Consider the following 13,907-nt stretch of genomic DNA (forward strand, 5'->3'; position numbering starts at 1 on the left):
TTAATAATAAACAACATGAAGCGTAATATAGGACCAAAGAAAAAAAAATAAGGCAGCCTGTGAGGGACACAAAAACCATAGGCGCCTCTGCGCCGTGTCAAACCATCCTCGAGAATCCCTAATCGCTGGCAGAGAGGGCAAAGCTAGTTGCCCTATCTATAGTAACAAGTCTCTAACCGAGAATCAGGAACACAGCCGCAACATCATGAAGAAACAGGCCTGCTGCAAAATCAACCGACAATTGGGTAGATAACGTCGTCTCCTCTCCTCCGTTTTCTCTTTTTGGGAAATTTTTCTTTCTTTATTTTATTTCTCGATATATTTCTGGGTCTTTTGGTAATAACCAAAGCCGGATACCACGCAAAAACTGGTTCGTTTACTTTGTCGGCGGATGCGTAGGGTAACCTTCGTATCCCGGTGCGCTGTGAGAGGAACGGTAAATGGATGCATCCTGGTCTGGATCAAACGAGTTGGTATAGTGTACAGTTTGCGACGATCCCATGATAGGCTGTTGTGGCTGAGGTTGGTGGCCATGCTGGGCGTGGTGGTGGAATTGCATATGGGTAGTGGTGTGGCTGTTGCTGGAAAATGGGTACATGGAGGCTGTTTGCTGTGGGCCGGATGAGGCCGTGTGCCATGCAGTCGTGGCTTGGACGGAAGGTGGTTGATACATGGCAGTGGGGTGTTGTGAAGAGTGATGGAACTCCGCCTGGGATGTGGCGTACATGGAAGCACGACGGATTGTGTCATTTGTAGGCTGGGGGGTGACGGGTGAAACCATTTCGGGGACTTGGACAGGAATGTTCATCGGAACGGAGGCAGCAGTGGCCATGGCAGTGGTAGCATCGGTGTAGTGAGTTGGGTGCTGGGGCTGAGAGTGGTGGGGTTGTTGCTGAAGGGCTGCCAGATTGCTTATATACGAAGGAGTCAAGGCGGGAGCCGCAGCAGTGGCGGGGTTGACATTGGGACCGGAATTGGGCTGCGAGGAGCGGTGGAGGGCAGAACCTATGAGAGGCCCAGTTGGAGAGGCGGTGAGCTCCTCGTTGCTGCGTAGAATAGCAGAGTTGGGATCTTCTGATAGACACATATCGATGGCCTTTTCATCAGTCATGACCCAGACCTTGGTAAAGTCGTCTGCACGAAGAAGGGTGAGGAGTGTCAATAAAAGGCAGGCCGATGGGGGGATGGGGGGGGGGGGGGGGGGGGGAAGCACCTACCAATTTCGCCTCGGAGGTTTCGTTCCTCCTGTTTGGCTACAGAGAACAACTCGGCTAGAAAAGGGCGCTTCCGGACGTTGCTTGGATTTTCCTTGTCGGAGAAGAAGCCCGACAGGGCATCAAGCGTGATCTCTTCAAGCCTGCTAATGTTAAGATTCGACTTGCGCACGGCAGGCAGCTGCTTTTCGCAAGGGGCCGAGACTAGACGCATAATATGAGCTAGTAGATAGACGCGTTCTGAGCATTCATGTTAGCCTGGGCGAATTTTGGGGGTCCTTGGATTGGGCTGTAGTAGTTTTGGCCTGTGGCACTAAGACATACCGCGCTTATACAAATGATCGGGTTCCTTGTGGCGGACGCGGTCTTCTTTGGTAATTGGCTTGGGCCACCAGGAAGGCGCCCGATCCTCCTTCCCGGTGTATGGATGGTGAGATTGCTTCTTGGGTTCAATAGCCTTGACCCATGCCTTGGCAATGATCTTGCATGCGTTTTGTTGGCAGCTACGTAGGCGCTGCTGGTAATAGAGCCAGATGCTATTTCTGTCGCCAATGGAGATGGGGCGGCGAGGAAGAGTAGTAGCAACGGTCACGGGCCCGTCATCATCGAGGTCGGAGTCTACAGTGTCACGTAGTAACTCGAGACGGCTGCGCTTCGATGGACGTGGGTTTTCCACCTGCTCGAGTTTTGCGATATTCGTGCTACTGGACTCTTCTTTCACTGAGGGGTCTTTGCCAGGGGCTAGGGGGGGGGAGGAAGATTGACGAGGACAAGTTAGTTGTGGGCAGCTGTAGGTGAGCGGGGGAGGCTGGGCTGGGAATGGGGCAGAGAAAGATGGCGGATGGCGGAGTCTACTTACGAGCGCCCATTTGACGGATGACCTCTACGAATTTCTCGGAGTTGAAGAACTTGTTAATGTTATCCTGGCCTAGAATTACTGGCCCTGAGTACATGGCTATAGTGCCATCTTTTAGCAATGCAGCCACGAAGCAGTCATTCAAGGGAATTTGGCAATGCTCAGTCAGGGCCTGATCAACCGACTAAGATGTGTCGTTAGTTGGTGGCTGGTGGGCGAGTTTACAGGGCCTTGTAGTGGATATGGCCCTGTAATTCCAGGCAGAGATAGCGCTGAGAGTCTAAAATACAGCGGTCCCGACCTGAAGCGGAGGAAGAGTAGAATAGGGCTCACCATGGTCCGGTTGGGCGTCTTAACCAGGGACAAGTTGTGGGATGTGGTAGGGGCAAAATTAGCCTGAGAAACGGGAGCTATTGTTGAAGCGGGTATTGAAGCTGAAGCCGAGCCAGGAATGCTAACAGGAATAGAGACGGGGACTAGAGAAGTAGACGAAGAGACCATAGGGCCTGGAGGGGCCGGGGCGGGATCTGAGGCCGAGAGTGGTGGCGGTATAGAAGCATAGTGGCTGTAGTGATGTTGCTGGTGCTGGTGCTGTTGATGTTGTTGCTGGACACGACTGGCGTCTACAGAGTAGTGAGAATTGCTTGTAGGCCAGCTTGCAATGGGCCCAGATACCTGGGCCTCTGAGCGAGGGATCTGGGAACGATGGCCCCAAGTGCCGGAACCTTGAGCCATGGCGAACACAGGCAAGAGGCAAAGGGACGACAGTGGAAAAAAGAGGACGGACGAGAGAAAAAAGACCGGGCCGAGAAATAGAGAGAAAGAAATAAACTATGCAGGACGACAAGAAGCGAGAGGAAGTACTTTGGATAAGGCCAAGCAAGATGCACAGAACGAAAAGAAACTGGCAGGACAGAACAGAACAGATAGGAAAAGGGAGAGCAATGTGGGAATGCAGGCAGGAAAAGAAAAAAAAAATCAACGACGCAAAAGAGCAGAGATATATAGTACGTAGGCGAGGATGGGGGGTGCGGATAGTCTCACCTAGGTGTCAAGGGCGGGGTGAAGCTATGGCGGCCACGAAGGGCCAGGACAAGAACGCAAGGAAGCAAAAAAGAAAGCAAAAAAAATGACAAGGGAAAAAATTTACATATATAATTTTTAAAAAAAAAAAAAAAAAGAATACTAGAAACCAGAGGGCAACAGGACAAAGGAAGAGAAAAGAGGAAGAAAAAGAAACAAAAAAGAAAAACAAAGAGACAGCCAGGCTGAGCGAGGGCCGGCAGAAGGCAAGAGGCCAACTCCAAAAGAGCGAGAGACCCCCAAGAAGTGAAGTAAAGATTGTCGAGAGGAAAGATCTTGAAAAAGGGAACGGCGAAGAGAAAATAGAGCGCGAACGAGGAGGCGATGGAGATGGGTGTCTATGACCTGGGAAGAGGAGAGGAAACGCCTGGAGGTGGCCGGACAGGCGAGGCACGATGGAGAGGTCGAGCTCAGTGGTGATTAGGACGAGAAAAAACGAAAGAAAACCCCGAGGATAGAGAGAGGTGGTGAGGTGGTGAGGTGGTGAGGGTGGGTATATGGGCGAGTAAGTATGCGAAGGGTGTGTTTCGCGAACTTGATAAAAAAAAAGAATAAAAAATAAGAAATAAGAAATAGGAAACAAGAAATAAAAAATAAAAAATAAAAAATAAAAAAATAAGAATTAAGAAATAAGAAATAAAAAGAGCACGCCCCTAGAAAGCCGTTGATCTTCCCACACCCTAACGCGCCTGCATCTGCACCTACCTGCCGCACCTGCACCTGCACCTGCACCTGCACCTGCGCCCATTGACACACACATTTCTCTACCAGACATACAGAAATACTGACAAGGCACCCAAGTCACAAAACAAACAGCCAGATATCCAGCCAGACAAGTCTATGAGTTTATGAGAACGAGAGGAGAAGGAAGAAAAAAAAAATAGGACGGATGGACGGACCATGCACACAAACAAGTGGAGGGGGGGTGGCACTTGACCCTGCGCTGGCTCTTTCTTCGCCCGGGGTCTTCTCTCTGGACCTGAGCAAGAAACGGGCCTAGAACAAGACACAGACAGAACACCGCCTGGCAAACTATGCACACACCCCATGTCTCTGTCTATCTTCATCCGTCTCTACCTTCATCTTCCATCCATCTCTTCCATCTCTGCCCTGGCCCTGGCCCTGGCCCTCCCCTTCTTCCTCTTCAAGCAGACCGCAATCGTCAGCCCTCCTCTCGATAAAGCTGGGGATGCACACTTGCATATACATGCACATGTGCTTGCAGGTCGCAGTTCAAGACAGCTGTGTGCACTCATCCATGGTTCCCCCCCCACCACCTCATCATGGCTCGCCTCGCTCCCGTCTACCGTGGCGGCTCTCCTGTCTAGAAAAGGGCGAGAGGATGTGCTGTTATGGGTCTTCCAAAAGCTCCGGTCGTGCAGATTCGCCAGCTTGGTTGTTTTCACTGAGCCGACGTCCTTGCACATAGCTGTACCTGATGGCTATAACTAGAAGCTCCACCACCACCACCACCACCACCACCGCCGCCGCCGCCTTCCACCCCCCCCCCCCTCGCCCCTTGAGTGGCCCCTCTCTGTATAAGCTGCCGGCCTTGTTCGACAGCCCGTCTATTTCTATGGCTTTCTGGTGTTGTACCAACCACCTAAGCACATGTACAGCAACTGGGTAGGATAAGCTAAATATTAAAGACTCCGGACCAGGCAGCCGGTGTACAGACAAGACAAATTACAACACGCATATGCGCTATCACAGGTAACATCCAGAGATGCGTTCAGAGACATCATTCGAAGGCAAGTTTGTAGCTACACTCAGTGGGTACATGCTTCCATCTCCCCTAGATACAACATGTACATGTGCTGCCTGTACATTCATTATCTGAGGTCAGGGTGCAACCAAGCAAAGTGCCAATATTAGTGCAGGTAGTAGAGTACAACATGGACAAGACATAGCAAATGCCAGCATGCATTGCACACCCGGAGAGAGCAGCATCTACCACACGCCTCTACGAAAGCATTGCCGATGCTATTACCGCCACTGCCGTCACCTTTATTGCTACCTAACTTGAATAAACAATACTACCCCTCTAGCAATTCGCGTTGAAGAGGATGAAGAAGCCACAATGCGACGCTTGCCCGAGCAGCGAGGTGGACGGACAGACTGACGAGATGGACAGATAGATGAGGTTAGACGGGCTGGCTGGCGGAAAGGAAACAAGCATATGAAAAGACCTTGAACAAAAGAAAACATGGTTAGACAAATGCAAAAGAACAATGAAATGCAATGCAGGTACTTAAAGACAATAGCAAGCGAGTGGTTTCACCCGCGTACCTTCATCTCTTTCCCCGTTGTACCCATCTACAGTCACATCTAGGTGCGCCTGCGCGGATCTTGCGCTGTGTGTACTTGTGAGGGACTGCAGGATAACCTGACCCAGCCGGCAATATTTCTGCTGCTGGTGGTGCTGGTGCCGGTGGTGCTGCTGCTAGTACTGCTGCTGCTTTGCACCGGCTCGTGTAAGTGCCAAGTCCCTGTCAAGTTCGTGCGGCTGTTAGTGCATGCGTATATCTCTCTGTCTCTGGCCTGCCCTGGCCTGCCCTAGGCTGCCCCGCCCCGCCCTGGCTGGCCTGCTTGTCTTGTTGTGTCTTGTCTTGTCTTGTCTTGTCTATTTCTGTGTCTCTATTTCTGGCTCCGTAATGTGACCTGGGTAGTTATGTGATGCTTCGTCTGCACATCTCAGCAGTTTTATGTCCATGTCCCCATATCTCAGACCAACCTTTACGAGGAAAAAAAAAGGGGGGCGGAAAGGAGGGCAAAGCGACACTGGCAGCCCGCATCTGAGTTTAGCGCAGCCACTTCCTATGTCGTCGTGCATGTTGCTTTTCCCATCCGTCCTTGCCCTGTCTATCTCTGAATCTTCCCGCTGCGCTCGATGTAGGAGACAGATAACATGGACAAGTACAAGCTCGGGTTTTCACATCCTATTGCTAGATGCCGTCTGTTTCACATGGACATGTTCTGCCTCCACGCATGCGCACGTCGCAGCTACACTGAAACCCACCTTCACATGGCATGGCTTCAGGCAGGCCAGCTAACTTCGGGGCAGTGCCGACCAGCATCAAGCAGCGGAGAGCGGAGGATCTGCTGAAGCTGAACCAGGCCAGAAAGTAAGAGAACAGAAACAGCTGGCAATACAAGATGTAGGCGCAAAACGTGACAGTGAGAAACAAGAGCAAGACAGGACGGGACGGGATAGGGCAAGGACAAAAAGATCAAAATTGGGCTAGACCTGTTCAGGGCAAGGGGGAGCCAGAAGAGAAGATTAAGCCAAGTGCTGTGACATGTTTGTGCTGAAGAACCAACCACTCAACTGGGGGTGACAATGACAAGCACGGGGTGGGATATGCAATATCAGAAGGAAAGGGCCGGCATGATGGGGAAAGATGCACACACAGCACACAGGCAGATGAGGAGAGGGGGGGCTCTCACAACATGGCCTAGCTTGCGAGATATGTCCCAGTCGTAGCCTAATGATATCTCAAATCTGATGTTTTTCTTTTCCCTCTAACATGGACTGACGCTTCACTCGACAGTGAGAAAAACTCACTAAGAAGTGAGAAATGAATAAACGGCGACGGGAGGGCCCGCGCAAAGCATGGACCAGCATAGTAGGAGGAAAATAATGGGTTTTTTTTTTAATAAAAGACACATAACCTTCTAGCAGTCCCCTCGCTATAATACAGGTTCCTTGTCCCCTGTGTATAAGCAGCCACCCTGCTGAATCTTCAACCTGCCCAGCACCGAACAGCCCTGTAATTTTATAGGCCCCCCTCCCCGTCCATCCCACTCTTTTGCCCTAGCTCTATTCCTTTCCCCTCTCTCTTCCCTCACCCATCCTATGTTTTTTTTTTTTTTTTTTTTTTTTTCTTCTTCTTCCTTCTCTTCTCTCCCATAGGATCTTATTAGTCAGGGATCAAGCCTCCAGGCCAGCCAGCAGCTAAGCTTGTCAAAATTTTATTCTTTGCGAGCTTGTCCTTTGTCTTCGCTATTGCAGCAGCGAATATGACGCGCTAGAGCTAATAAACAGCAGGCTCTTTACAGCATCTTATAGGCGAGGGGGCCCTCTTTCGTTATGCCCCTTATCCGCACCCTCGCCCCTCCCCATTGTGTGCTTATTTTGGCCAGCTACTAGCTATGCTAGTCCGTCAGTTGGCCCTTTTTGCTGCTCTGCTGAATGATAGCGCAGGTCAGCACTAGCCAGAGTAAGACACACAATGCAGTTCCAAGGGGCCTGCTAAACAGTCACATTTCACACCTAACCTCGTCTCCATCTCCATCTCCATCTCCATGCTCAACCTCAACCTCAACCTCAGCCTCTCCCAACCCCAACCTAGCCCAACCCTTCTCACTACATTGTGATATCTCGCCGCTGAACCTGACACCTAAAGTCACAGACATACATAAAATGCTCAGCCCGGCGCAGGACATAACAGCATATGACAGGATCGTGTCCGCAATAACAAATCAGTCAGACGACCCTTCTCACCCCTCCCCCTTTAGTTAGAACAGAGAGAAAGCAGGGGGCTCTGCTTGGCCTATGGGTGAAAGGCAAAGGCAAAAGACCAAACCAAGGACGACCTCATGAGAAAATTGGAGCTTACCCGTACACGTGCATCCCTTCATCCATACACATACAATAAATGAGCCACAGCGTGCATGCATGATGCAAGACAAACACGGCACAAAGATAACACGGAAAAGGGAAAGGTTCCTTTTGTGGCCTGGGCTCTCTCTCTCTCCGCCGTCTTCCTGTCCTTGCTTTTTTTCTTCTTCTTCTTCTTCTTCTTCTTCTTCTTCTTTTCAGTCTCTCCAAGTCTAGGCCAGCCGTCTTACTCTCTATCAAACTAACACAACCAACGTGACGTAGTATTATTACCACCACAGACGACCGAAAATAAAGTAATAATACAAGTAATACAAAGAGCCTTTTCGTCTCGCTTCGCCTCGCGCACTCATACTGAGCTATAGTCGTCTGTGCCTGTCTTTTTTGTTTGCCCTGTTTGATTGCTAGCTAGGTCTGGTCGGACGGCGGTCTCTCAAGCACACCCAACGTGCAAGCAAGTAAATAAGTATGCATACATACATACATGAGCGGATGGACGGGCAAACATGCAACTATAGCAATGCTCTCTTATGGACTGCGTTCAAGTGGAAAAGCAATGCCCTAATACAGAAGAGATTTGCACGGCTGCAAGAGTAGCTTCCACTGCGATGCCCTCCCCTCCACAGACACGATTTGTTCTTGTGCTTTTTGATCATGCAAGTAAGCCCATGTAACACACGCGATGCGGTGGGGCGGAAATACAACGGAGGCAGCACACGAGAGCAGGACAGACAGATGGCGGGCAAACGGCAGGCAGACGGTGGGCAGACGGTGGGCAGACGGTGTGGGCAGGCAGACGGTAGACGGCCAGCGGACGGGCGGCATGCAGGCAGTGGACAGGCACAATACAGCCAGTACAGACACCGGACAGACAGCACACAGTGAATGCATGATGTGTGTCTCTGGTATCAGCACTTGTCGAGTTGAAGACAAGGCTGTGCGCTGCCTGTGTATTAGGGTATGGAACCCAGAGGCAGACCCGCCCCATTTTATCTCTATGCATGTCACGTGCGGGTCATGTCTGACCCCCAAAATTGCAAGAATATTGTGGATACGAAAGAAAGCAGAGGAAAAAGAAGGGAGACACAAGACAAAAGAACAGACGGGGAGGAGATGAAGGAGGGACAGAGAGATCTATCATGTTCCACGTACCGCTCCCTAGGATACTCAAGCCGCTAGGACATGTCGGCAATACAAGAGGAAGAAGAGAGGAAGACTGAGAAGAGGAGAGGGCGATGGAAGAGAAGAGAATTGGAGCGGCCACGGACCAGATCGAGCGATGGGACAAGGCTCTGGGCGGGATGGGCAGGAAGATAGAGAGATGGCTGAACGGACAAGCAGGTTCCAGGTCGTCAGCATCGGCATTCTCTAGTGCAGAGACAAGGCACGGCAAAGAGCCAAAGAGCCAAAGACTGGCTGCTCTTGGTAAAACGGCTGCTGCTTTTGCTAAACTATGACGAGCTTTCTCTCGTGCTATTATTCCTCTCCCTCTCCCTCTGTGTCGTCTCATCTTTTCCCTTTCCCCTTCATAGCCAATCAGCTTCGCGCCCCACCTGTTTTCTCTTTCCGTCCTCCCCTCTCCCCTCTGCCTGTCTGGCTTGTCTGTCTGGTCTGTCTGGTCTGTCTCTCTGTCTCTGTCTCCCTGCCTTTCTGTCTTCTGTCTTTCTGTCTTTCTTTCTCTGTCTCTCTGTCTCTCTGTCTCTCCGTCTCTCCGTCTCTCTGTCTCTCTGTCTCCCTCCCTCCCTCCCTCCCTCCCCTCCCTTCCCCTCTTTCTTCCTCGCCTCTCCTCCCCTCTCCACCCCCCTTGGCATATAGTCCATCTGGCCTATATAAAAATCCCGACGTGCATTGCATAACCTGCATCATGACTCCGCCAATCATGGCCCTAAAAATCATAAAACGTGTGGGTATGGCTGGAGTTCGGCTGGAATCACGGGAGACGTTCCCCGGAGCTCTTAATGAGCAAGGGCAAGGACCGCCTGGCAGGACACGGACGAGAAAAAAGGTGTACACACGGACCTCTTAATCTTTGTTGCCTCTGTATTCTCTTTGTTTTCTTTGTTTCCTTGCCTCTCTGAGTCTCTTTTCCCATCTCTTGCTCTCTCTCGCGGGCACGTCCAGTACATGTACGTACACACAATACAACACAATACGTTCTCATCTCTACTTTCACGTTACAAGTGTGGCTCCGTCAATACACACGCATGCCCATTGGCACACACTCTAGACATGCACACCACCATGCACCCGTTTGCTTTTTGCTCGGGGAGGGAAGGGCATCAAGCTGACCCCTACCACGTTACCACACCCACTGCTACTCAACGCCGGCTAATCCTCTCCCTTGCTTGTCTCGCGTTGGTCTGTCTGTCTGTCTGTCTATCTATGCGGCCCTCTTCTTTTTTTTTTTTTTTGTCATTTTATTTCCTTCTTTTCTCATGCCGCTCTTCTCCTTCTCTAGTAAACAATACATTCTCATGGTGTAGTGTATGATGCGCTCTTGATGCTACAACATGCGCTCTCTCTCATCTTATCCCCCGCTCTTGTCACCGAGATATCTGGATATCGGACATGCCAAGCTCAGCCTAACAAGAACACTAAAGGAGCATGGCTGGGAGAAGACGAGGGGGGCCTTTTTCTTCCTTTTCCCGCCATCCTCGCTTTACCATGCCTGCTCTGGACACATTTCATTGAAGAAATACATGAAGAAAAAAAAAAAAAAAAATAAAGTACGTCCACCATAATATCGATCGAGGGCAATGGGCGGTAAACGAGGCAAAATGAGATAGAGGAACGAACAACAAGGTCAAATGAAACTGGCCTTGCTTTGTTTCTTTTGATAATTGCGTGTCTGTGCGCCACACGTTGTGATTGCGCGTTGCATCTACTACTGTAATGCTGCCCTTTTGCGTCCTTCGTTCTCTCATTTGCTCATTAGCCCGCCCGTTCACGCTGTCTGTTTCTCTTTGTCTCATCTTCCCCAAGTATACTCTCCACCCACCAAAGGGTGTTCCAAGACCGAGGAAAAAAGAAAAAAAAAAAAAAAGAAAAAAACCACCCAAGTTCTCCAGTATTGCTTCGCGTGTTTAGAGTATAATGCCGGGAGTAACCTTTACACACAGACAAACTGACAGTCAGTCCGACTTATATCACGAACAAAGACTCCAAGAGCTAAACCCTATCCATCCCCCTTCCCCCATCCCTCATTCTATATTCTCCATTCCCGTCTCTACTTGCACAGAAAATCTGACAGAAGATCTAAATGACCTGTAGCTTTTATCTAATAAGCCCACTGACGTAAAGACAGACGAAGAACACTAGGAGATAAAAATATATATATAAAAAAAAAAAAAGAGCCTGTGGTCTATCATGTAACACTGCTACCATTAGCAGCAGTGCTAAGCAAACTTTATCTATGCTTGCTTCTGCGCTCTGACACGACAAGACGAAACACGGCCGAATCCGGCACCAAGAAAGAAATAAAAAAAAAAAAGAAAAATAAGTCCTAGAAAAGAATAGGAGTGAGAGAGAGTTTGCCTTCGTGTTCTAGAAACAAGCTCCTCTTTTGCTTCTACAGCTTCTACACATATATGCCGTATAGTTCTAGTATGTAATGTGCTTGCTTACTTTACCACCAGCTCCTATGTTCTGTTGTTCTTTGCCTAACCAGCCGCGCGCCCTGAACAGAAAATAGAAAAGAGGATACCCGCCGGCATATGGATGCTCACCTACTACCACCCACCCATCAAGCACAGACGATACAAAGAGGGGAGCGACTGGGTGGCATCTTACTGCATGCGTCTGCAATGTGCGGCGCCCAGCTAGCAGCCAATAGCTAGCATCTTACCCCCCTTGGTAATGGGAATTGTAAAGCTCTTGGCTTTTGCATTAGGCTCCCTCATACGTCCTACTACTACACATAGCTAAAGCTAAATTGCCCCCTCCCCCCTCCCCCCTCACCCCTTTCCTGTTATCAAAGGCCTGTTTGACCCGGGCTTAGCATCTATTCTTGTTTCCCCAGTCCCGCTCCTATCTCAAAGAGTTATCCAACTGGCTATCCACCTGATAATTTACCCTAGCTTGTCTGGCAGACTGGCCTCGAATTCGAATGCATCCATGAAGCCATCGAAGTATATTGGCCGGTTTATTTCTGCTACTTGGCTTGGTTCTTAGTGTTGCTGTTGTATTGGCCTTGTATCCTCCCTGCTTGTGACGAGCATTGCGGTGCGGTAACTGGATACGGGAGCGGTGTTTGTAATTTGCAACTGCATCTTAGGTATGTGGCCAGCCCTCACCGCTATTGAGAATGATGTATTGATATATTGATGCATTGTGTATCTATACGTATATACGTATATACGCATCCACATTCATTAATATTCCTCGGAATACGATGCGCGGATACTACCAAGACTGCGCTTTTTGTCACACGCTAGCAAAGCAAGACAAGACGAGACATGAAGGAAGCCAAAGGGTGCAAGAAAATCTTGTTTTTTTTTTTTTCGCCCTCTCTCTCTCTCTCTCTCTCTCCCTCTTCGTTTTAACTCAATCTTGCCTTAGACTTTGTCGTGTCTGACGACTGCCCTCTGCAATTAATGCCACAACCCCGCAGTGTCGTGTCACACTGCTCCCGTCACATTGAGCAACACCCTGATTTGTCGTAGGACATGTGTTAACTTCCACACATATATATGACTAAACAATGACTGCATATGTGAACGGTTACAAAAGATGCATATAGGCGTACGTGCAGACCCGCCTATCTGTCCCGTCTTTCTCTGTCGTTCTCGCCGTAGCATTAATACCTGTGGTCTGATAATCAGCTATTAGCAAGTACCCACTTCCGAGATCGTCGTAATACAGACAGACAGACAGACAGACAGACAAAACGAAAACGCCAAGTCAACGTCACTCTTTCTCTCCATCGGTTGTGATTGGTTGGGGGTCTATAGGCAAACGGCAGTTCCCTTGGACTTGACAAAAATGAGAGCAAACCGTAGTTGCCTTGTTTGTCTTGTTCGTGGAACCCAATACTCGAGACTCGATAACTCGAGACTCGAGGCTTCGGGCTCGTAGGCTCGCACAAAAAGCGCTATTGCCATCTTTCGTATCCTATTTACAAGCGGTCAAATCAACGGCTTTGATTGGCCCGTTCTTTTCTAGTTTTTCCAACTCAGATTCTTGTTCCCCGAGTTTTTTCTCCTTCTCTTCTCTTTCTCGTCAAGTTCCACAGACAAGTTATTTGTGACTGTTCTCTAGGTCCCACTTCAAAATTTTTTCTTCCACTTGTTTTCCTCAGTGTTGAGCTGGTCTAGAATCTTCTTGGCGTTTCTTAACTAACACCATCTTCAAGGTTCTCATTCATGTTAACAGCAGAGAGGCAAATCGACCCTTTGTCAAAATGGCATGGCAGGCAAATAAACCCACAAAGACCGCTGGAGGACGCCTCTACAGGTAGCAACGGCCAGAGAGCATCAGGAAGTGCGGAATGTCAAAGCTTCAGCTTTGCTGTCTTTTGCAAGCCAGGTGTTAAGCTCGTTCCTTGTCTCACTTTGTCTTATCCTATCTTGTCCTGTCTTGCCCTGCCTTGACTTGAAAAAGGAAAGAAGAAAACCTCGGACAACAGCTTCAGAAGAAGCTAGCCAAGGCGCGATCGGGCAAAAGATGGCAGGGAACAGGCCTTGTGAAGAGCAGGCTCAGGATGTTGAATATCTCCTTGAACCCGGGCCTCCCTCATCTAGCTTATTTCCTATTGTCGTAGAGGAATGACCGGTTTTGCTTTCGCTTTGTGCGCTGACAAATTCCGCCCCTTAGCTTGGCCCGTTCCGACAGCTTGTCCCTAGTACATGTTGGCGATGTCAATAATGAAGAAAATATGGAAAAGCCTGGAAATTTAAAAGAAAAAAAAAAAGAGAAAAATGATCGAAAAATAAGGTAGTTAAGATAAGGACATCTTCTATTCTACCATTCTCTTCTTGATTTACCGGCCACTACGATTTGACTCGGGCACGGCAGGATGGTGTTCGGTCCGTACTGGGTTTCATTCGCTCTGGGTCTTGGCTTCAAATGAGTGTCAGGCCCCATCGAGTCTTCTCCCCATCCTCCTTGATGCTTCGCTCTTTTGGCTTAGCTGTGT

The 13,907-nt window shown here is 49.4% G+C and overlaps 1 protein-coding gene across 1 annotated transcript; it reads right to left on the reverse strand.

Annotated features, from left to right (window-relative positions):
* Positions 1–376: 376 nt before the first annotated feature.
* Positions 377–2,805, reverse strand: HOO65_040417 (uncharacterized protein; the record flags this gene model as incomplete). The annotated part of the gene is made up of 5 exons (XM_071002618.1): positions 377–1,134; positions 1,218–1,418; positions 1,539–1,955; positions 2,074–2,254; positions 2,404–2,805. The coding sequence occupies 5 exons, from the start codon at positions 2,803–2,805 to the stop codon at positions 377–379; spliced, it is 1,959 nt and encodes a 652-aa protein (XP_070859260.1).
* Between the last annotated feature and the right edge of the window lie 11,102 nt (positions 2,806–13,907).

This window comes from Ceratocystis lukuohia (genome assembly GCF_044167205.1).
Source record: "Ceratocystis lukuohia strain C4212 chromosome Unknown Supercontig4_pilon, whole genome shotgun sequence".
Classification (NCBI taxonomy): domain Eukaryota; kingdom Fungi; phylum Ascomycota; class Sordariomycetes; order Microascales; family Ceratocystidaceae; genus Ceratocystis; species Ceratocystis lukuohia.